This window comes from Manduca sexta, chromosome 13 (assembly GCF_014839805.1).
Source record: "Manduca sexta isolate Smith_Timp_Sample1 chromosome 13, JHU_Msex_v1.0, whole genome shotgun sequence".
Lineage (NCBI taxonomy): Eukaryota > Metazoa > Arthropoda > Insecta > Lepidoptera > Sphingidae > Manduca > Manduca sexta.
The window spans coordinates 10,630,074-10,655,729 of NC_051127.1; the positions used below are offsets into that span (position 1 = coordinate 10,630,074).

General features: G+C 33.0%; 3 protein-coding genes across 6 annotated transcripts in view; 2 read left to right on the forward strand and 1 right to left on the reverse strand.

Annotated features, from left to right (window-relative positions):
- LOC119188469 overlaps positions 1-25,656 on the reverse strand; it is a 246,457-nt gene that overhangs the window by 152,355 nt on the left and 68,446 nt on the right. The window lies entirely within an intron of this gene.
- LOC115451532 (4-coumarate--CoA ligase 1) lies at positions 804-11,354 on the forward strand. The gene is made up of 9 exons (XM_030179884.2): positions 804-1,206; positions 1,901-2,108; positions 3,423-3,741; positions 5,935-6,100; positions 7,916-8,061; positions 9,417-9,555; positions 10,108-10,335; positions 10,564-10,734; positions 10,822-11,354. Exons 1-9 carry the CDS (start codon positions 1,087-1,089, stop codon positions 10,936-10,938), a joined length of 1,614 nt encoding a protein of 537 aa, XP_030035744.2. The 5' UTR covers positions 804-1,086; the 3' UTR covers positions 10,939-11,354.
- On the forward strand, positions 19,181-25,207 carry LOC115451523. Of its 2 annotated transcripts, none has more exons than XM_030179872.2 (2): positions 19,181-20,189; positions 21,882-22,000. In XM_030179872.2, the coding sequence occupies exons 1-2, from the start codon at positions 19,947-19,949 to the stop codon at positions 21,900-21,902; spliced, it is 264 nt and encodes an 87-aa protein (XP_030035732.1). In that variant the 5' UTR covers positions 19,181-19,946; the 3' UTR covers positions 21,903-22,000. The 2 variants fall into 2 exon arrangements, with proteins under 2 accessions (XP_030035732.1, XP_030035731.2); XM_030179871.2 differs by having other exon boundaries at positions 19,261-20,256; positions 21,882-25,207.

The window sequence follows — 25,656 nt, forward strand, 5'->3', positions numbered from 1 at the left end:
AGAAATCAAGACAGATTGATGAGTAAGTCTTGGTTTTGTATAAGTACTTAGGTTCATATTATAGGTATGCATAGTCTGTAGAGATAAAAAATATTAATTTATGATCTAGTGTTTGTTTCATTCGTATTATCTTATCTTAATTGGGTAACGATTTGCGCGAGCAAAATTACTTTAGTGATAAGGAAGGTGAATATGATAATTAAAAACCACTTACATTTAATAAGAAAATAAAATATTAAATAATAAAATATTTTGTTTGTGTATATTATGGGTAATATAATAATATCAGCCCCGAATTATATACTCCTCTATTACTGAGAGAGATTAGGCCTTAGTCCACCACGCTGGCCTAATGCGGATTGGTAGACTTCACACACCTTTAAATTCCTATAGAAAACTTCTCAGGTACGCAGGTTTCCTTCACAGGTAAAGCAAACAATAATTCACAAAAGACTAATTAATGTATTGCTATCTGTAAAATATATTTTTAATAATCTTTAATAAACTTCCATACCCAAATGGGAAATATAATAATAATAATAAAGTAAATATAAAGGATATTCAATATATATAATATCCTTTATATTTACATATTATAATTTAACAAGTTCAGTAATGCTGATAAAAGTGAGCTGTTCTAAAACAGACTGAAATTTCAGTTCTCTTAGAGCGAAGCGTAGACTCGGTACATACATTTAAACTTTTTCTCGTTTTAATGTAATAACATGATATAAACACAACAGTGAATTATTGAAGGCCTTAATTATATTATTTTAATAAATTCTGAAAGCCGTTACTATCAGTATCACAAAATCTCAATGAATAGTTTCATTTTTATCATTGTTTAGGAACAAGTATCTTGAGTTGTTCTAACTATATTGATAATATCAAAGTTGAAAACGCATTGCCGAGAGTTTTTAAATATATTAAACAAGCGATAAGAACAGAACTTTTATCAGTTGAGGTCTATTCACTCTTGGCCGACCGTTTTAGTTTATCATTCATATTTCACTCATTCATATTACGTCTACAGCAAAAAAAAATTGCAATTTATAAACAAAACATTCGACATACTACGTTACTAACATGATTACCCAAGGTATGGTCACGGGAGGCCCTTCATTAAGCATACCTGCTCATTTATCTTTTGGTCAATATGTCATAGACAGATTAAGAAGTTTTTGCGAAACAAACAAAGATTGCTTGGTGAGTACGACAATATTAAATCATATACATATAACCAATTTTTCCTTAAACGTATTTTTTGTGTAGATTCTTAAGCTTTAATAAGTTAAGTATAGTATCAAGTTATCGTTACTTCTACGTACCTAGTACTAACCTAATTCATTTTCGTAAATACATTAACGATACTTTAAATAAGTTCTTAATACAACTTGTTTTCTACCTTATCATTAATATGAAGTATTTTCAAGTACATAGGTATTATAATATGACGTTAACATAGTAAGGCAAGCTAAAAAATTATCTTACATGGTTGACATTTTTTCCTATGCATTGTCTTGAGTAGGTAATATGGCTGAGAATTTTTCAATAATTTAATACTTGGGCATATAATTACAGGGTAATTTTGACATTTCGTGAATAAACGAAGCCATATTCTTGTCTACTTCTTGAATACCGTGCTTTACCTTAAGTTATTCTAAACGTAGACGTAGAATAAAATAAAAAACTTTAAAAAACATTAAGGAGCTATATACTGGTTACCAATATTGGAGTCGGTTCCTAATTAAAATTAAACATTGTTTTCGTGTATTTCTTTACATATATATCTAGCTTAGTTAACAGCTAGCAATTATGACCAGAAGTTTAGAGGAAGAAAGATATTTCGATACCACTCATGCAGGTTTACTTTAAAAAGGGCAAATATTACTATTTTTAGATAAATTATGAAACTGGAAATAAAGTTACGAGTAAAGAATTTTTAAAAGATATAGTGAGCATTGCAACAGGATTAAGGAAGTTGCAATTGAAAAGAGGAAATACAATAGGCATTTTCAGTGAAAATAGAAATGAATATTTGGCTGTTGTTCTTGGAGCTGTATGCTGTGGTGCCACCGTGACGACGATCAATGCAATTTACAAACCCGGTAAGACTCAAATAGTTTCAGGTGTTTTTATTTTGTTTCATATTATTAAAATATTACGAAATAGGTCATATTAATAAAGTTCGGAGGTTATTTTATAAGATAACATAATATAAAATTAATCACCCACAAAAATATATTACACATATTTGTGAGCGTGACTGCCGCGCTTTATGACTAGAATACTCAATGTTACAATGGTTATTACATGGATCATTATTATCTAACAAATATTAAAACTAAATTTCACTGTTTAAATATAAACTTATTCAGATTTCAATGGAAATTTACTAAATTTTAATAGATTGAATCGGCCATTACGAAAATAATAATGATTAGTATTCTAACGAACTACAGTTACAAAACATGTCCTTTACCCGTATTTAAGTACCCGTCAACAAGAAAATAAAGTGAATTACTACTAAAATTTGGCTTTATGAATTACAAATTTAGGCAAAAGGAAACATATAAAATATTTAATGAAGAAAATAAAAATGATTAGGACGGAATTTATTTCGTACAACGAATGACAAAATAGGACACATTGTCCGAGCAAATATTTCGATTTATTATGATATTAATAACTTTAACATAGATCATAGGATCTATTCTTTAATGGAGAATTTAGATAGCTAAATTTCCCATTAAAGAAAATATTCAAGGCTATATCAAATACGTCAATAGAGTTTCGCTTCTACGAATGATTACCCACGCCTACTAATTCTTCATGGAAACTTGTAAGATTCGATAAAGAGGTAAGATAAAACGATACATTTTTCTGTTCTTAATTTTTTCAGTCATTGTTATTTCCAAAGTTTGAAATACTTTTGAATGCTAAACATCTAAATCGCATCACTGGTTTAATTTTGTTTCCATTTTAAGGCGATACCTCAAGGTCCATTTTCATACATTTTGTTTCACCTTTAATCTGGGTAACTAAACAAGTATTGGCAAGTAAAGAATTTAAATTCACGTCTAGTTAGTGATTAGTTCTCGCAGTTGAAGAAAAACGTAAAATAATTAATAATCATGGATATTTCTGCCTTTAAAATTTCGTCATATTAAATTTTAAAGGCCGAAATATCCATGATTATTAATTATTTTACGTTTTTCTTTCAACTGCGAGAACTAATCACTAACTAGACGTGAATTTAAATTCTTTACTTGCCAATACTTGTTTAGTTACCCAGATTAAAGGTGAAACAAAATGTATGAAAATGGACCTTGAGGTATCGCCTTAACCTGGTGTAGTTACAAATATATATGTTTAAATTTCTGCACTACTGTCCCATTACTATTTAATGTTTATTATTTTAGATGAACTAAAGCATGCATTAAGCATAGCAAATCCAACTGTGATGTTCTGCTCCCAATCAACCCTGAAAAATAATTTGAGGGTTTTAAAGGCAACACCTTCCATTAAAACAATTATTCAATTCGACGGGACGCCTACTGAAACAGGAATCATTCGGTACAAAAAAATTAAGATGGACGCTAATATTTGGGAGTTCGAACCGGCAGATGTACAAGGATCCTCAGACACTCTATTCTTACAGTACTCTTCCGGGACTACAGGTTTATCCAAGGCTGTCATGCTTACCCACCTCAATGTATTATACGCTGTAGCTTGTTTTGAGTAAGTATTCACATTATCCTACTTATCCTAATTTACTATGAGGTCGGCACAACGCAATTTGTCACGAATATCTCATAAACAATTTAGCTTAACTTTTGCCCCCGGCCGCCTTGCTGACGTCAGCCGAGTTTGAGAATCTATTTTGAATAAAATTGTGTTAGAATAACCCACAAGAAGTGTTGTGTTTAAATATATTTCGAGTGTTTAGTCACTAACATACAAATATACAAAATACTACGAAATTCATCTAATCATTCCTTTGTCTGAAAAGCCACCAAATATAGCTCTCGCAGGATGAATCTACCTTTATTACGCCACCCTGTCAGTAACTTTTAGAAATAAAATATAAATCCTAAAACTTTGCTCAAGTCAGAGCCTCTTGTTTAATGTCATTACAATTTAAGTAAATTGAACGACCAACTAGAAGAAGGGAATAAGCCAAAATATAAAAACTAAGATAATTACATAAAAAAAAAATGGGTTATTTTCCGTGTCTTAATTTTTTTCGCATAAGTATTTAAGAAGCATATGTTAAGAATACCTCCGTATACCTGGCGACAATGTCATGAACTAAGATTCATGACATTGTCACCAGGTATACGAGGGTTTCTGAAGCAAAAAAAAGGTTTTTTTAATAATTTGTCTTTAGCCCATTTAATATACAATATACACAATTTAAAAACTAGAAATTGTCACAATTAGTAGTACACCTGTAATCACGACGAGTAAATAGCAGATATGACCTTTCTTTTGAATCCTAATGGATTATAAAGTAAGTCACCTCTTTATCACAACACCTCAATGTCAATAATGTATTGTGTGTGCGTACGGAACACTTTCTTCGTTTAATTTGTTAAGATATATCTATACTTTTTGAATACAATTAAATTGTGAAATAATATTTTTACTTAAGAAAAAACATAATACTCTTATAACGGATGCCTTGAAATTCCTTTAATTATTTTCCAATTCAATTGCCATATTTGTTATGGGACTTGTCACTAGAGGGAACTGAGACACGCAATAGGTGAACCTTAGGACTGTACAGGAAGCATGTGAACTATATCATCATCAACATTATTATTAGCGGCAGGATGTTGACTGTAGTACTATCCTACTTATATTATAAATGCGAAAGTTTATGAGGATAGATGTATGTATGTATATTTGTCCCTCTTTCACGAAAAAACTACTGAACGGATTTGGATGAAACTTTACAGTAATATTGGTTATACATCAGAATCACACAAAGGCTACAATTTATAATGATTTTGTGTAATTTGGTCATAATATACATTTCAAGTAGGTCGGATACAAAGCCGCAAGCAAAATCTAGTATTATATATAGATAGATAAACATTTTATTTTGAATATCTGAACTATATCCTAATCCTTGTACTCTATAATGTTCTAATTTGATGAGCAATAAAGAGTGATTGACTCTGTCAAAGGCGCTAGTAAGATCTGTGTAAATTGCGTCTACTTCGCGACCTTGTTCAAATTCGTGTGAGAGGTCCGTTACATAAGAAGTTAAATTAGTAGTCGTAGAGTGTCTGGATCGAAATGCATGTTGGTTGGAGGATAAAATTTGATCGAGGTTTTGATATTTTGGGATATACAAGCGATTCAAACAGTTTGGAGAAACAGGAGAGTATTGTAATTGGGCGATAATTTTTTCTTCGTTTTGTCTACCTTTTTTTTGTAAGGGTAAAACTCTCGCTTTCTTCCAGTCGTCTGGAAAAATTCTAGTACTGAGAGATTGGTTAAAAATATGCGTTAAAGGAAGTGTTTATGCTTGTCCTCAGCGCTTTACAAATACGGCAGGTATAGAATCTGGACCAGCACCTTTGTAAGAGCCTAATTGTTTATTTTTTTTAGTTACTTCTCTTTCAGATACTTGGATATTGCTGATACTACATATATACCTATACTATATTGTTATTATAATATCTAAACATATCAATTTTATTTCATAAATTGTTTACTCATCATAAAAGTTAGTCCAGTTTTAAATCACAAAAGTTTCATTGGCCATATAATTATTATGATCATGCGTCAACAGATGTCATTTCATACAATATTTAATTTTCATTGTAAAAATCTGTCATGTAAAGATGCTCTCAATTTATCGAAATGATTTTATTGAATCTTTTTCGCTGCAATAGTTGATGATTCTCATTTTATGCCTTTCAGCTATGGATACATTCGTGAATGTTGTTCAAGAATTTTAATTGCCATGCCATGGTCGCATATATATGGATTAGCAGTCACCATACACTTATTGACCTGCAATAAGTTAGTTGTATATCTGCCAAAATTTTCTAGTGATCGATATTTCGACGCCATTCAGAAATATAAGGTAATTGTAATACAAAATAATTATAAGTATTCATTAAAAATCAGCTGAAATATAGCGATAAAACAAAAATAAACACGCATCAAGCCTATAGAAATAAATTGATTCAACAAAGTTCAACGGGTTTTGTGAAATCGTTACGATGTCCTTCGGAATTTTTATTAGGTATTGTTCTGAGAATGTCAATTTGTGTGGTAATTTATTATGGTTGAGGAAAAATACGAACTATACATGTATGAATATTGTTTTAATGATAAATTGGTGAAAATATGCTGCTGGCTATTTGATAAAATGTATTAACCACACTATAGAAGTATTATCTATATAGAGCGCAGTTTTTTTCAAGTACTTAAGTACTTAAATAACATTTTTTCTATAAAACTGAATCAAATTATGATTACACTCCTAAGCAAAATTTTATATTATGGTAGAAAGAGCTATATGTTTTCTTTTTCATAAAAGACTAGTAAAAATGTTATGAGCAGAATTAACACATCTCAGATTATCTTAAGAACATGACGGCATCTGCAGTTAAGGAGCGAAAAAACCAGATGTGAATGACGGCGCGCTTTGAACAAAAAAGTTATGACTTATCACTTATGACTCATGTTTCAAAATGGAAAAAAATAATGTGGGGTTGAAAGCCAGTTCTTTTACGCAGTATTGTTCTTTAGTTTAATTAATTCTAGGTACTCTATGGACTGTGAAGAAAATAAATAAATAATTATTAAAAGAATTAAGTACTCAAAAAACCTATTTACATGTAAATTGAAATATGCCATCATATCTATACTATTATATAAAGCTGAAGAGTTTGTTTGTTTGTTTGTTTGAACGCGCTAATCTCAGGAACTACCGGTCCAAACTGAAAAATTTATTTTTGCGTTGGATAGCCCTTTGTTCGTGGAGTGCTATAGGCTATATATCATCACGCTATACCCAATAGGAGCGGAGCAGTAATGGCTAATCTCAGGAACTACCGGTCCAAACTGAAAAATTCTTTTTGCGTTGGATAGCCCTTTGTTCGTGGAGTGCTATAGGCTATATTGATATATAGCCTATAGCACACCACGAACAAAGGGCTATACCGCTATATCACGCTATACCGAATAGGAGCGGAGCAGTAATGGCTAATCTCAGGAACTACCGGTCCAAACTGAAAAAATATTTTTGCGTTGGATAGCCCTTTGTTCGTGGAGTGCTATAGGCTATATATCATCACGCTATACCCAATAGGAGCGGAGCAGTAATGGCTAATCTCAGGAACTACCGATTCGAACTGAAAAATTATTTTTGTGTTGAATAGCCCTTTATTGGTGGAGTGATATAGGCTATATATCATCACGCTATGACCAATAGGAGCGGAGCAGTAATGAAACATGTTGCAAAAACGGGGACAATTTATTATTTTTGAGAGCTTCCGTTGCGTGCGCTGCGTAAACGGTTAAAGTTATGCAACAATGATGTATGACGGGATTGTTCCTCTTAAAAAGTTCTAAAAAATATATTATAAAACAAAGTCCCCCTCTGCATCCGTCTACCTGAACGTGTTAAACTCAAAAACTACCCAACGTATTAAGAGGAAATTTGTTATGGAGACAGTTTGGGACCCTGGGAAGAACATAGGCTTCCGGGAAACTACTACTTTTATAACGGTAAACTTTAGCCTGAAAAACTTTATAACGCGAGCGGAGCCGCGGGCAAAAGCTAGTATATATATATACATGACCATATTCTTTCGATATTCACTATACTTTAAGATTAAATAAATTTGCATATACTAAGGTGAGTTTAACAGTTAATGTCTACTTATTTCAGATAGAAGCTTTGTACACGGTTCCTCCAATTTTGGTAATAATATCAAAATTGCCAATCGTATCACAGTGGGACCTGTCCTCAATTAAAAGGATTTCGTGTGGCGCAGCGCCTCTGAGCGCAGAAACAACTCAAAGCGTCCTAGAACGGTAAATCAATTATATATATTTCAGGCCATCATTATAATGAAAGTACGCAATAATAATTTTTATTTATAATTTTTATAAAATATCTACGTGATATAAATTATAAAACAGAAGAAGTCATTGAACATTCGTGAAAAATCTACAAGTTATAAGCCATTGAAATTTGGTACAAGGGGTGAGTGTCAAAACACGGAAAAGGAACAAAATACTTGCATGTGACGTCAGCGGCCATTAGGCTGCGTGTGAAAGAAAGAAATGGAGAGATATCACCACTCCACTCCTGCATGTAGCAATATTTAAAATTTGAATTACTACCTCCCAGAAAGATTTCTTTTTTGTACTCATTGCTGTTACACATTTAAAAAAGCACAAAATCAAATATAGTCAAATACCCTTTTCTAACCACAAGTGAAAATGTATGTATGCGAATTATTTTAAGTATGAAAATACAATATTATACCTATGTGAAGTCTTAATATTCTTTTGTAATACAATTTTTAATATTATACTTAAAACCTACACTTTTTTATATGACCATAACTAAGTAATCCCACGAGACCTGATGGTAAGTGAAGCAGAGCCCAGACTTCGGATAGAGTGCGACTGGAGACAAATAATTATCCCGCGACGGTCAACTCAATTATGCCGGCCTACTTGTAATCGAATATACACAAGCTGAACTCGGAATGCGTCACAGACAACTCGTGTATGGGGGGGGGGGGGGTCGGTATCGGTGCTGATACAAAAAAATAATCCATTATAAATCTTCATTATCAGAACAATTTTTTTACGATTCCTACCGAATTAACATAGGGTATTTATCATAATACTTAGATAAAACGTGAATCCCGTAATATGGGTAGGTTATTAAGTTTAGATACCTATCTATAAAAGGTCGACATCCAATCAGAAAAGAGTTTGTTGTAGAATTACGTTTTGTGGAAGCTTATATGCTGAACTTTATATGCTTATAAACTGCCTCAGTGACGTAGTCGTACTGCATGCGCAGTGTGGCTGCGCTGTGGGGTCCTGGGTTCAAATCCCGGGTCGGGCAAAGTGATATTTGGGTTCTTCTGCTCAGCATCAGCCTGGAGTCTGGAATTTTGTGTTTCAGTTTGCCTAGAACTGCCATGCGCTGTACTCCCATATTATATTGAAACTTGAGAGGTGTCAAACAACACCGCACAAGAGTTCAGAGATTCACATCACACTTATTAAAACATAGACTTCTAAAGTACCTACCTTACTTTACTGCCTCAACATTTGAAAACACGAGGTAGTGATTTATTTTTTTATGTCTGAGAAGATATGTCACAATTGAACTAACAGAATTGAATTAACAGAATTTTTATTTTTAGTTTACCAAACTGCACAGGAATAATTCAAGGATATGGCATGACAGAACTTTCTTTGGGAGCAATAAAATGTACGGACGATTTAAACAGCGTCAATAAGCCTGGAAGTTGTGGTCGCCCTGTACCAGGCGTAAAAATAAAGGCAAGCATTACACTTTTGACTAAATATCGGAAACCTGTATGTATCTTTGATATTTTAATTTTAATCTAATGTGTAAAAGTTTTTTCTTCGTAAAAAGGTCCCATTGCACGCTGTACTAAACAAGATAAAATAGCATACTTACGTGCTACATAGTCTTGGTCTAACTGTGTGACATCCATATCTAGTTGCGGTTCCTAAGTTTATTGATAACTAACATACTAAAATCTTGACTAATTCTAATGTTTATAAGAAGGAAAAAAATACGAAGTAAAAACAATGTATTATTACATTTATTTAAATTTTATACACACATAAATGTTATTACATAAAATATTTCATATAAAGAAAATAAAATTATCCAAAAGATTACCATGGTTTACTTTTTATTATCTATTTATTTTTTCTGTGTACTAAGGTACACAGAAAAAATAACCATACATTTTTTTTGTAAGAATCTCTATCGAGGGTAGTCGGTCCGAAAACCATATTTTTTTATTTAAATAAAATTAAAACATACATTCATATTATGAGTGCTTGATTTTACGTTTATAGGTAGTAAATATAGAAACGCGTGAAATATTAGGCCCCTACATGGAGGGTGAGATTTGCATTAAAGGACCTTTGGTTATGAAAGGGTACGCTGGAAATGCAACTGCAACTAAAGAGATCATGGATAATGAAGGCTACCTAAAAACTGGGGATATTGGCTACTACGATGACGATGGATATTTCTTTATAGTCGACCGACTGAAAGAACTCATTAAATACAAAGGAAATCAGGTACAATTTTAAAGTACTTACTCCATAATACAGAGAATACTGTAGTATAGTTGTGTAATACTTTCTTAAATCAATGTCATAAATGTTGCCCAAGACATAAACCAGATTGGCTATAAATAACTTTTATTACAGTTGTTTCCAAAACTTTTCTAATAACTAAATAAGTACAAAATGCATTAATTACCTCACGTATATTATAATGCTATTCTAATAATATTATCACAAAAGGTGGCACCAGCGGCAATAGAGAGCACGCTGTTGCAACACAGCTGCGTGGCAGACTGCGGCGTGGTAGGCGCGCCCGACGAGGCGGCGGGTGAACTACCCACCGCTTTCATTGTTCTCAAACCAAACGTAAAGCCTAATAAAGAAGACATATTACAATTTACTGAACAGAAAGTAAGAATTTTTCCATATTCTGTTTGAATACCGATGAAATAAAATATTTTTTATAGACACAATTATAGAATATTTATCGACTTTTAGTTGTCACCGGTATCCCGACTGCGAGGAGGCATCATCTTTACTAACGAAATCCCGAAAAATCCCTCCGGGAAGATTTTGCGTCGAGTGTTAAAACAAAGGTTATCACAAATAAAGTAAAAAAGAATGGTTGAAGAAACAGTAAATAGTGTATTTTAGCAGTGTCCGACCACCTGTCGGCTTCGGCATTTAACCTGGTTAATTTTGCTTAAATTGTTTTTTTATTAAGTGCAACAATTAATCATTAAATTAAATTGACGGCTTAACGTAGTCAATAATGTCAGTGTTTATAGACTTATTGCAGTGTTTCTTTATTGTAATAATCAACCAAAATATAATATTGATTTAATGTCATGTTATAATGGGAACTACGTAAACAAATGTATTTACTGCCTTGTTAGTGACTTGTTATTTACTGACAAAACTGTCAATTATTACTATTCATAACAATGTGACAAAGACTAAGGATGCTTATGGATTAACCTATATTCGTCACCATTACAAAAAAAATAACAAAACATAGACCTATAAGTATATTTTCATAGTTTTTCCTTTTTCCTTTCAAACCCTCCTGATATCCCATTTTCTAAATTTCTTTACCAGTCTTAATTTTATAACTCAAACTGTTTCCCTACCTTTATCCTATGCAAAAACCGGCAGCAAAGAAACCAAACATTGCAATCTCAAGCTGCGCAAGCCAATATTATGAATATTTGCATCAACTTGTCTTTGGCTAAATGCACAAGACGTGCGAAGCCATGAAGAAAAAAAAAGAATATATTTCTGTAGCGTGCATTCAATACAAAATGTATTCCACTGAGCGACTTAAAACCCCCTTATCTTATAAGTAAAAAATTAAAACATGCCGCCACTGAACGTCTAGCCTACACTTTTTGCCCTTCGTATTCGCAATTTATATTGATTTTTATTACTTAAATAGAAGTGAATTGAACGTAGGTGTGTTTTTGCAATGTTCCCGGAAACAGCTAAGCCATCTATTTTTTTTTTTACCAAATATCAAGGCACAGATCTTATAGAGTTAGACACCCTAGTGTTCGCTGAAGAGCTCTACTTGGAATGTGTTAACAGTGAAAAAGTTATGAGTTTTTGCGGCTTGGCACCATACTTGACACGTGCCAATGTTTTAGGTTGGATTTGTTTTAAGAGCCAAGTAGCCAAAAGTATTATCCACGCTGCCGATATTTCATTATAATCATATCATAGTCTCTACATAACATATTATGCCTTACTAATCTATATAACGAATAGTTTAATAAAAAAAGCATAATCTTATAAAGTACTCAATTGTTAATCGTGTAATAGCCATGTGGGGTCTCGTGTCATCGGAGCGTTTTCAATACATCATGATTGATTACAGTGTACTACATACTTATATGTACGCCCATCAACGTGCTCACTGCTCAGCCAATTATCTCTAATGGATGAATTCAGCCGTGTACGCACCTCCGAACAAAACTGTTGCGTATCATGTAATGCAACGATGGAGATGATGACTAATGTTAGGATTACCAAATGTTTAAAGTCATGTGAAAATTAACAAGAGGCAGAATACAAGCTCTAGAAAATAGGTTAATAAACTTCGAAGATTTACGAGTCTAAAGACTCGTTGAGATGGAGCTATTATTGCTAGCAACAATCATACGAAATTATTGTTAACAACAATCGTACGCAATAATTGCTACCGATAATTGAGAAGATTATTACATCGTACTGTTTAGACGAGACAGACGAGTTCTAAAAACTTGCATGCGATTATGTCATACAAGAATAGCTCGAAAAACTTTCTTAACTATTTACACGATATTTTTTTTTCCGAACGTGGGACAATCGTATTTTTTTTATATCTGTCAAAGGTTTTTTGTATATAATTTCTGGGCCAGGCAAGTATTGCCTGTAAACGTGGGCGAGAATTGGCTCGCCATTGTGCATGTTCACATGGGGCAATTTTTTTATGTCTAAACGAATCCCATGTATACGAATTATCCAACGCACGAAATTGCTCCATCTGAATGAGTTTTAATAATAATTTACAGATATTATTGCTCCTCTCGTAAAATCGGAATGTATACATTTAGAGTCAGCCACAAACGTAGCTGAATAAATTTAAAATTTCAAATCGCTTATACGCCTTATGATAGCTTGGTTGTGGAACGGACTGCCGAGACGATTGTCCGCAGGTTCAAGTTCAAGTCTCCCAAACTGCACTAGGCGACCGTGGTGGACTAAGGCCTAATCCCTCTCAGTAGTAGAGGAGGCCCGTGCCCAACAGTGGCACAGTATGTAATACTGATATTATTATATACCTACACCTTCATTTAAATTGTATATATTTTTTTCATAATTTGCCGTAAAGCTTATATTTTTCAAAAGAAAAAAATATATTGGTAAGAACACAAAAGTGTATAGGCGATTTGTAGTTTTGAATTTATTCTGTACAACATTATTTTAATTATGCGAAGAGTAGTTACCTACTTATAGGCCTTATGGATATCTAAGTGTTTGGGGAATTTTCCCAATGTAACCTGTCATAAATATCGAGAGGTTTATGAGAGGTTGCAGTCACGCCGCAGTAGGAAAATGTGACTGCGCTCTTAGTATATCCGCTACATCTCGCAACGTCCAAAAGGACTATTAGTAATATAGTAATCTACAGATGGACGTAATAGTGCCATTACCGAAGTCATGCTACGATGCGAAGGGCTTCAGAACTTGCCTATTTTAGAGACGAGCAGCAAAGTACGCGCCAGTGACTCAAAACAGAAACTCATCACATGCTATTTTTAATTCGTACACTTGAAACAACTATTTATAGATAAAAATAATATTATTATTAAGTGTCTCCATCTTGCTTCTTCTGATTTCAACGGTATAAAAATATATAAACCACATCATAATTTCCTAGTTTTTACTCTCGGAAAAGAACAGATCGAAAATGGCTTAAAGCTAACGGGTATTTAATCATAAATCAAATTAATTGACCGTATTTGCTCTTAGGTATTATACTGTTTTATTTAATCCACGATGAAACGGGGTTTTTGAAAATTTTATTAGAAAACGACATTAGCGACATTAATTGTATATAACAGGGAAATGGCATTTGCACATAAATATATTTTTATATCTTTAAAACTATATTTAAAGTAAGTAGATACCTGTAAATAATTACTAATATAATAATTGAAAGTTGAAACTTATTGTAACTTGTTAAACTTAAACCAACCATACTAAACAGCACCTAGACTGCTAAAATAAATTTATTATTGTTAAGGCCAAACCAAATCTATGTTTATGAAAATATTAAATCGAGTACCTTAGAATCAATAAAACATTTATATCTAAACATGATATTAGTTATTAAGTACATATTATAAAATTAATCATATCAGGAAGGTTCGTTGTAATGATAAATCACTATTATTAATGATTCAATGAAATCATTCGCACAAAAAGAAACCATTAATTTTCAACCGCAAGTGGGAATTAAATATAGTTCGAACTCGAACATTCGTATCGAGGTTTGCATCTTCAGGAAGATAGAAATTTAATAGGTGCACGTCCATCGTAGCATTCATAAATCTGTGACGTGTGTTGTTGATCGGTGAACGAATAGCGCGGGAGTCCGCGCACCGGACGTCGGCACGGGATACGTAGAAGCTCCGCGGCACTCGCTACACCCATCCGCGAGTGCCAAACGCGGCACACGCGAACGTCAAATATTTTTTTACTTAAACATCTTCTAACATTTAATATGTAGCGGGAGCACGATGTCAGTGTGTGGTCAAAATGGTCAGACGGAAGAAGAGAGCGCATCGGAAGACGTAGTGGCTCCCGCCCGCGACATCTACAAACAGAAGCCTGTGAGCAAGGTGGTTCGGGTGCTGACGGTGCTGGCGTACTTATTGTCGGTGTCCTTGGCGGCGATCCTGCTCTCTGTGTACTACGTGTGCGTCTGGAAGTCACCGGAGCTGCCTCCGCTCAACGACACCGCCGAGCTGAATACCCACGGCGCAACCCTCCGTAATCCGGTTTAGTCATACAGAATACATAGGAATACTGAACGTAATGGGTAAGATTTTTCGACAATTCCTCAAACTGAAACACCCCTAAAAATATAATTTTAGGACATCGAACACCAATTATTAATACTAAAAAAATCGGTATATCTTTATTTACTTAATATTATTTTATTTAATCCACTATTAAAATAAAAGATATACATGTTGCTTGTTCATATAATCAAAATTAAACCATATATTATCTTAATATTTAAAAAAAAGTGCAATATAAATAACAAAAATTTAATTGATGATAAAACAAAAATATAAATACGAATTATAACAAACAACTCTACGATTCCGTGGTAAACATCGTTAATTCATCATAAGATATAATAACATGTATACACAGGCAAACCATATTGTTCAGTAAAGTGTACATATTATTATGTTTTAATTAACTAAATAGCTTCATGATAGTTTAATTACTTAACTAATAGTTTTCATGACTGTATTGTAATTAATTATACGCATTATTAGCATTAAGAAATTACCGTACTTGACGTGGCATGGCGATCGCTAATTTATAGATGCACTCGACATGGACTAATTACTTTTAATAAAATCTAATGGTCGGTGCACCATTGTCTGATCATAGGTACCTATTACTAACTCCTGATGTAATAATTGTAACTTCTAGCATCAAGGAAAATTGTTTTATTTAAAAGCATGTTTGGTTATATTACATTAATTCAAAAACAAATTTATAATTTAAAAAAAATGGCAAACTGTCCTTAAATATTAGAAAATAAAATCCTTCACCGCTTCTGTCTGTCTATATTCGATAAACTCAAAAACTACTAAAGGGATTTCGATAGAATTTGGTTTGAAGAGAGTTTGAGACCCTGGGAAAGACAAGGATTACTTTTTATCTCGACATTATACATATTGAGACTAGAGGTAAAGCCAGGTAGAATAAAGCCTAAGTACCTCACGTGTTCTTTGCAAAGTCATGCCACTGACCTATTTATTTAGCTCACTGTTTATTTCTCTATTATGTTTTACTTTTTTATTCGTTGCGACTGTTACAATATTATTAAATATCTTCGTGCGCAAGAATAATGTAGAGTTACAATTTTTTAAAAGGTACCTTTAATCACAACAAAGTATAGTATTACCTACTATTGCTGCCAACAAATAAGCAATTTCTTCACACCACTTTATTTACAGGTCCTTTGGGGCTACGACCAAAGTATTAGAAACCACACCAAATATATATACCTAGTTTGTATAACATTTATAGGGTGAACCCCGCTTAACAATAATGCACATATAATATTAAGGCAATAGCTAACATCACTTACCATTTTAGTAGATAGGTACCTAAACATTCACATCATATTGTCTTTTTTACTCTAAAGGCAATCATAGGTAAGTACTAAAAATATATGTAAGTATATTATATAACATGGTTTTAGTTGTCATTGTGTCCCAGACATTAATTAGGTGCGATTTTATGAAGACATGATAAAAATTTATCAGAAATTAAATTAATTGTGAATTATCGTTGAAAAGTTTTGAAATTAAAAAATACTTACGCCTAAACTTGTTTCATGACGAAATAAACATATACTACATTGGACATTCAAAGGTTTCAGAATTAATGCCTATTTATCTTGTTTAAAAAAAACATCATAACACACAAATAAGCTAAATTCTCGTTTGCTGAACAGTATAAAAACAAAATTATCATGTTGGACACGAGAGGTTTCCTACAATCCAATTAGCTTAACCCAATTGTGTCCGACGTGAGCATTTATTTGTTCGTTCTACTTAATTTGGCAATACATTGATAAATTGAATTCCAATTACTTAACACTTTGCATAACACTCTATTCAATACCGTGAAAGTTGGCAACGCTACCATAATTGGTCTAGGTTTTTTGATATTCATGGGGAGTTATGGACCTCTTGCCTTTGCCTCTCTAATAAAACTTACATATTCAAACCGCAAGTAATTGACACCACGTCATAGGGTGTGTGTGATAGTCATTGCTATGAAAGACGAAGCTAACTAATTATTTTGATTATCTTGTTCTAAAGCCAATCGTACCTAATATTTACTATCGAATACTGTACGTTTTTTTATAGTATAGCCTAGCAAACCAATAAGTGGGTCATCTTCGACAATCTTTTCATACGAAACGCAATATGTAAAGGTGTTACTGTATACAAAATTGTTCATAACGCAATATAATTTATGATCATCCCTATTAATCATGATTCATGATCAATTAAATTTAAATATCATATACATCTAAATAAAAAATAATTATGCATATTATAATTTATATAGATAAGATTCATTTTATTTGTCTGCAATATATATAACCAATAAGTACACACACTCACATCTTTTTATTCCTGAAGGGGTAAACAATCGTGCAATTTAGGAATTCACGTTTTGCCATTTGTATTTTATCAGAAGATGTGATAGTCCGTATCCGATCCGGCCTCTTCGAAGGCCCTTCGAAGGCTCTTCGGCCTCTAACGGAGGCTAATCGGCCTATAGAAGACTTATTGTAGACGAATCACGGTTTTAAATATCGCGTGAAGGGAACTCTCACTTCCCGACACACCATTACCACCGAAGCGATATCAATAACAAAATTTGGATCTTTACCACGTGTATTAGGCCGTTTATGTCATACAGGTCTTGCAAAATAAATTTCTCAGACGCGCACTTGGTACCTCGTCGTACGTTCGCAACCGCAACCTCCTCTTGGGCACCAATACGCCAACCATCAGGAACTTTATGCATATAACCAGCAGACGCTATTTCTATTGGACGGTCAATCATCCGAATACGTTAGTCAAAATTCGAGCTATACTCCATGCAGAATAACAACTGCATAAAGGAATACTTTAAATGTAAATAAATTTGTCGTTATTTTAGTTTTGCAAATTATAATATGTATGTTCATGTACATGATGACTTCCGATCTGCATAGAATATTGTAAAAGTATAAGAAAATTACTGTGAACCATATATTATATAAAAAAACGATGTTAAAGTAGTAACACTGTGTATTAAAGTAGTATTGCACACGCTGGTGTGCAACATAGGTACTGACCTATCCCAATAGAATTAATTGGAACTTTTTTTATATTTAAAAACCACCTGCATATTAAATACCTTTATTATGCAATGAAGGATTATTATTACGACCGCACTAAACGGAGTCGGCCGCGTTCATTTCTGGCAGACGCAGAGGATGATGTCACTCTGGCTATTCGTCGTAAAAAAGGACTTCTTGAAATCTTACACTCCACAAGACCGCAGTTTTGCCCTTGCCGCTGAGGACCTCACCATGTTTCTAATAGTTCCGGCCCGCGTACCCACGAATACGGTAATAATGGTTAAATTATTAGTTCACTACGACTACGCGCATCCATTATCGTTGATGTCCCATCCTCTCCCAGAGACCGTCCTGAGCCGAGATTCTTAACCGGTAAGTGGGTTGCCCTCAACATGGTCGCTTAAATTTCAAGGGTTGCGAGCGCCTAAAGAGCTCACCAAAAAGTACGGTGTGTTTGTATAAGTCCGCCCTTGCCAGGCTAACAAATGTAGGGTCATAAAAAGAAAAAGATGTGGCAAGGGACGAGTCTAGTAACAAATAATGTTTTTCTAAATAACAATATGTAATTTAAAAATGTTAATAGGTTGGAGAAAAAAATATATAATTTGTCTGTCATGTAATAATATGTACTATGTTCGTACTAAGTAAATATTTCTTCATTTATCTTATAAAGCAAACGGTCTTAAGCAATTCGTTTCATATTTGGCGTTGACCAAGATAGAGGCAGGAACATTCAAAGATTTATACTCCTTTTAAAAAAAATGATATTTTGGGAAATTTATTCTAGCAATATATTTATTATTAAATTGATATTTTCATTATGAAGTTATCGAAACAATATCTACATTATTAAACATTTATAAAATCAAAATAATGATAACATTTCAGTCATTCATTAGATGTTTATTTTTTTTTATGTGTGTTATAATTTCGAATACTTAGATAGCTTCTAAAAATAGAGTTAGGATTCCGTTTTGCTGGGAGGAAGGCCTTAATATAATTACGTCTTTTTAATTTTATCTGCTCTTCTCTTTTTTATTTACTCTAACTACGAACAACATACTACTTTTAATACAAAAATATTAAATACCATTAATAATAGATAATAGTCGCAGTTGATATAAAATCATAATATTATGTAAATATAGTTCTACAAACCAAACATCAGATAGTAGAGATCACTTCATTGGTCTTATATAAAAAAAAGTTAAAGCTATACTTATGAATGTAAAACTAGCTTAAATATCGGATAGAGTTGTATATTATTGATTTTGTGAGCAACGCGCGCCTCGCGGCAGAGTATTGGCGCCGCGCCGCGCGCCGCTGCGCCGCCGCGCGCCGTCACACCGCCACCGTCGCTACTTGCGGCGCTTTACACGCCTATTTCCTTGCTGTCACAACAACGTGTCACCCTTCTTTTGAATTTACTTTGTTTGCCTATTATCACAACTCGAATCCGCACAGGAACAACGAAAATCTATACATAAACACTAAACTAATTTCCATTGTTATATATTTATTTGCGCTTAGTTTGCCCTAGAGCACAGTGACATTATAAACCAGTGATAACTTATAAAAAAATAACCTTTTAGTGTACAATAAAGCTTTGATCAAGACGTAATCACTCGTTAACTGAAACAATGAAAGTTCAAGGACGGATACGTGACAGACGAATCGCGATCGTACGGCTACGTCAGAGGAACTGGAATAGATTCACGTATGTTGAACGTGAAATTAAAGGATAAACAAATGAACTCCGAAGCGAGCGCCATAATAATGAAACAACAGTCCGCATCAGGAGGTGTCAAGCAGCAGACACGGGCAGCGTGACCCGGTGCCGCGCCTCGGCCGCGGCGACTCGGCGCATCGGCAAAACTGGGACATATCGATAAGCGTGTCCCACTTACCTGGATTTGAAGCGGCCGCGGTGGCACGGTGGTGCGCTGCATTTCGGACGGAGCCGTCGAAGGCGATGTCGGGCAAGTCTTACACGTCAGGCAGCGTGCGCTCCTGCGCGGGCTCCGTCAGACTGGGCACAGCGTCCGGCCACGAAGTGGTGCTGGACGCACTCTATGAGCGTAAGCGTGATAAGAAAAGCGTCCGAGTGCTCACCGTCATCATATATGTGTTCTGTGTGTCGCTAGCGGCGATCATGCTCTCCCTCTACTACGTATTCTTCTGGGAGCCTAAGGACGCGCAGTACGCCCAGCGCAAGGTGCTACACAATGTAGAGAAGCAAATCAGCACCACACCATTGCCCACATGCTTTATGCCCCATGTTGGTAGGTCACGCATAAATTAACACGCTTCCCAATCAACACAGAACTATAGTAACGTGTTTACTCTTCTCCTCTATATAAGAAAAAAGCACTTTGAGAATATTTACGTATGCTAAATAATTCTGTAATATGCAAAGCTTAAATAACACATTATAATCAAACACGCCTTATTTTCAAAACCACTAAAATATTTTAGAGCATGTTTATGTATATATTTAGAGTTTGCACTGCTAACTTGAAATTACCTATACCTAGAATAATATATTCGAGCACTATAATAATGCGAACAGGTGAGTTTCGCAGCCTCTATCAGACTTTAGCAGCAGGACATGGGCACAAACAAATATAATATTTTTAACTATTCAAAATATAATATTATTTCGTAGTGTTCCTCTCAAATCATAATAAATCGTTAACTATTAATAAATTTCAATAATTCCTACTCTAACTTTTGTATGAAACATAATCAGATGTTGCAATGTTTACTTATAACTTGACACGAATAGGTGATTAAAAGACTATAATCCATATGTATAGGCGCTTGAGCTAAAATATATTATAGTAGGTCCTTATACCTACTGTATGTTCCTGGTAGGGATTTATTCTCATGGGTATAGGCATACTGAAATCTATTTTTAAATTAATGAGTAACGAAGGTCACAACACAGCTTACATTACTAAGAGAATTGTTAGTTATCTATTCAAATAGAATAAAAGATATAATATATTATTATATTTGTTTCCACATAAGACAACTAGACTTATGTTGTGTCTGTATCGATAAATCACCAATCATCTCCAAGATATTCTTATAGTCTCTTAGATTACGTACCTACATACATACAACCAATGACGTAAACACCTAATACCTCGTGGTCACCAATAAATAATTTTATTAAAATAGACACAATGCTAAATATTAAAATATGATTATAGAATTTAAAACTAGTGTTTTATTCTAAAATGGTAGATGTACTTATATCATATTAAAGTTTAAAACAAACTCGGTTGGTCATGCAGACGCCTCGAGTTACCGCTAAATTTAGGCGTTGGTATCAACAGTTACAATATCGGATTCTCAGTAATTCACTGATCTTGTTTATAACATATATAAATCTCTACCGGTTTCAACTATTGCTCAGAATAGCGCACTTGAACTGCGCTTCGCACTCGAGGAATGTACTCCGTATTAACGCGTTAAAACTGAAGTAACATACATTTTTGCACACTCTTCTCCGCCAAATTGTTAACTTGAAACGAAAGTTATATGTCGAAAACAAAAACACATTTATATCGTTAATCACACGCAACATATAAATGCACTATATTTTAAAAATCCAAAGACCGCATAAACTAAACATACACGCTAATAATAGCCTAAGAATTCAGCCTACAATTTCTACCGTTGTTTCTCTAAATATTTAGAAGACTTACTGTAGATATTTTTCGTGTGTTAGCAATGTTAGCATGTACCAGTGTAAATAATTGCGTCTGTACCTCATCATAAACGCCATAAAAAGTGGAAGCAAGTTAATGATTTTTAACTACTGTACGGCAAACAAACGACTCTCCCAATGACTGACTAATATTACTTGTAAAAAATGGAAGTTGTTTTCTCTTACTTTCAGGAGGAAGCCATACCTCAGTGAGTGATGTAATCACTGAACCTTCAGCGAGTAACAACGCAACTGAATTTACGAACACTACAGATTCGTCAAGCTTTGGCAGTGAGTCTGCCTACGAGCCGACAGTACTTCCTGACTCTACACAAATCGAATCTTACAGCAATAGCATTTTGGATGACATTGGCGCATTTAACGAAACAGCTAACGCAACATGACAGCAAAACTCTTAGTTTAGGTATTATAAGTTTAATTTGCAGAAAGTAGTAGCGTTTAATTAGTTTTCGATGTATCGTTTAATCTTTTAACGTACCTATCTTATCGCCGTTTTCAATAAACGATCCCAATTGCTTTTCTCGGTCCATCGTGAAAATTGACTAATCCCAATAAAGTTTTTATATATGTTTACAAATGGCTTATTTTAATTGGTTTATTATCGTGATCAAATAAAAGATTAAGACTAGGATCGCTTATTGAACGCTTCCGTTAATAGTTACTTAAAGATAGCCTACTGCCGAACGTTCGCGTACATTGCCATAAGAGCTTATGTGATATATGCATGCATTGTGTTAGATATTTAATATTAAATTAATTACGGCGCCAATGAATCCAAAGGCTGAAAACAAAACACCAATAATTTTAAATACTTAATTATAACGTACCAATCAATTGACATGGCCGGTTGACTTTAAACAGAGCGGTACTTACTTAGTAAATAACTCAATCTACTGAGCTCTTTATGTCTATAATATACAATTTACCGACTTACATATTATATTATTTCCTTAAGCAACAACATTATATTTTGACGTTCATTAATAGACAAATTATAGGTATATAAGTAATACCTATTCGCAAAAAGTTAACTGACTATTACAAAAGAGCTATAACAATAACATTAGATTTTTTTTAAGTACTGTCCATCAGTATTTAATATAAGATGAGGATAATACCTATTGGCTACCAACATATTATTCATTAATTCTTATATATTTGCCTAATAATAAACCTTATAATTGTATTATATTAGGTTATATACTTTAAGTGTTCAATAAGGAGAGTTTGGAATACTCTCGAAATTTTTGTGTATAGAAAATCATTAGAATAACATGAATATATAGGTTCAACTATTTGTGCAATCAAACACCCAAATAGGTATATACAATTATTAAATGTGGTATTCGTTCAAACCACCTTTCGAAATATCCCACGAGGTTCGATTATGCAGAGGAATTACGAGTAAATGTGCCCAGTTGGTAATGTTTTTAATTTAAAAATATATAGTCCTTACAGACTTTTAATAACTCTTACGACTGTCATTCGATTATTACTTAAGTAAATAAAAAATATAAAATACCAAGCTAATTTAAACATCTAGTTCAACAATGTAGAGATCTTAAAGATAAACATACCGACTTAACGGCTTTAAATATAGGTAAGTAGTTATAATCCGCGCGCGACCATAGAGTGATGCGACCTTCCGGAACTGTCGGCACACTCGCGCTAATCCAGATACAAATGAAATAAATATGTAAAGATTTTGTGGATTTTTACGTAACTATAATTTCGTACCTAAATAATAATTTAATACATATACGCATATTTTATACACATATAAATATACCAAGGTACCTATGTAAAGTATCGTGATAAAACCTACATACCTGGGAATTCTCTATAAAAATTTCGAAAGTATGTGAAGCCGTGGTGCGTGCGTGTAAACGAGGCGGACTAAGGCCTAAACCTTCTTAATAATAGAGTAGTTCCGAGCTTAGGAGTGGGCAGTATATAAATTTAAGGCTGGATTACTTTTATTATTTAACAAGGTTTCATCCCATGCTCATTGCGCGCGGATTAAACATTGTAATTTAAATAAAATATTAAAACTTTATAAAAAATAAAAAAAATAAGAATACTGGAAGTACAATTAAATATCTTTTTGTAAAACAGAAATAATCTAAGATAATTAAAATTTTATCCTGTCTCCCATAGTAGAGAATGACGTCTGCGCATAACCTTATCAAATTTTATACATTTATTTATCTCTAGATTCTCAAGAATCAGGACTAGCGACTAAAAACCTATGATATGAAGAAAAATAATTTTAAACCTACTTAAGGAGCTTTCAAAACTCAATTTTCACCGCGTGAATTTTAAATCGTTGACGCATATATCCCTAATACAGATATGATGCCATATTGTGTTACAGACTGATGTTAAAAATATCTCACTGCTGTTTTCACAATGCGAAGTAAATCTTAAATTCTTTACTTCCATTGCAAGTGATATGGTTAACTTCAACGAAACAAAGTTACTAAAAATGGGGCATTATGTAAGTAAATTTTTAATATGTGTTAGTATAATTTTTAATAAAGTTTATGCAATTTTATTGATTAGATGACAAACACAACCTGATCAGAGTTTTGCAATATCTATCAAACTTAAAAGTGTTTATATGTGTATTGTTATGTATATAAGTAAGTATACACATATATACACCTACACCGCACTTGATCTTCAATAATGTAATAGATATAAGTAAGGGAAACATTTGAAACATTATTTAAGATTATGTTTTAAAGTATTGTTTTGGGTTTTTATACAGAGTGGCGCAAATGTTATCTTTTATAATTTATTTCACATGGTGTTATGTTATAAGCATTATAAAACGATTTGCAAAATACGAACAAAATGTAAATACTTAGGTAGTCGTTTAGTGTTAGAACGTTTTTTCATTTCCATAATTCCCGAAAAACTTTGATATAAGTAATAGGTAACTAAAATGTATTACATTGAATGATTCGCGTAAACATAAGAAATCATTATAAAAATTGTGAAAAAACAATCAATAAATTATACAACTATGTATTAAAACAAATCAAAACAGTCAGATGAAAATAGAGGCACAAAATTGTATGAATTATTATTTTTTATTGCATTTTTCGGAATCAAGGATTTCAACTAGTTAGAGAACATTTACGCCATATTGTATAAACTCTAACATAACAGGGCACTAACTTTACTCATTACCTATTGAAAATGTAATTATAACATGGGATGATGTAACATTTTATCCAAATTTATTATCTACTACTTGAGTACAATTTTGTAATATAAAGTCAACATAAGTTTTTAACAAGAAGTGTAAACACATAGTGGAATAGTGATAAATATCACAGATCTAAGTTTAGATACGTTTTGTATGTCTGTTCGTACGTATTCTAGAAATTTGCTTATCTTTTTGTCGACGGTTCTCCCAGGCATGTACTTATTTTTCTAATTTTAATAATCTCAAAACTTGTCAAATGAAGAGTAAACGAATTATAATTGAAGGTGTAAATTATTGTACTTATACCATAGTAAGTAAATAATCGATATTATTTGATTCTTATAGTGTGTAACCATTATAATGCGTTCGCTTCTACCTTGTAACGTTATAAATGTAAAATATATAAACCTATGTTTTTATTCAGAATTTATTTTGGTCAAAGAAAAACAAAAAAATATATTATGCAGAATCCACTAAGTAAAAATGAATTATGTTAGTAATCATCACTAGATGCAATCATCTTTTTTTATAAGCGCTGGACCACATTCTATTTACGTAGAGTGTATTAAAGAATCTATATAGCAATATTTATATTAGAAACCTTCGTTATCAATAATAACGGTAAGTAAGTGATATTAAGTTTAACTGTCACATACTTTTATTTTCACTTGTTTTTTTTATATTTCAAGTTTTTCGTAATATTATTATTTTGATAGATATTTGGATTTATCT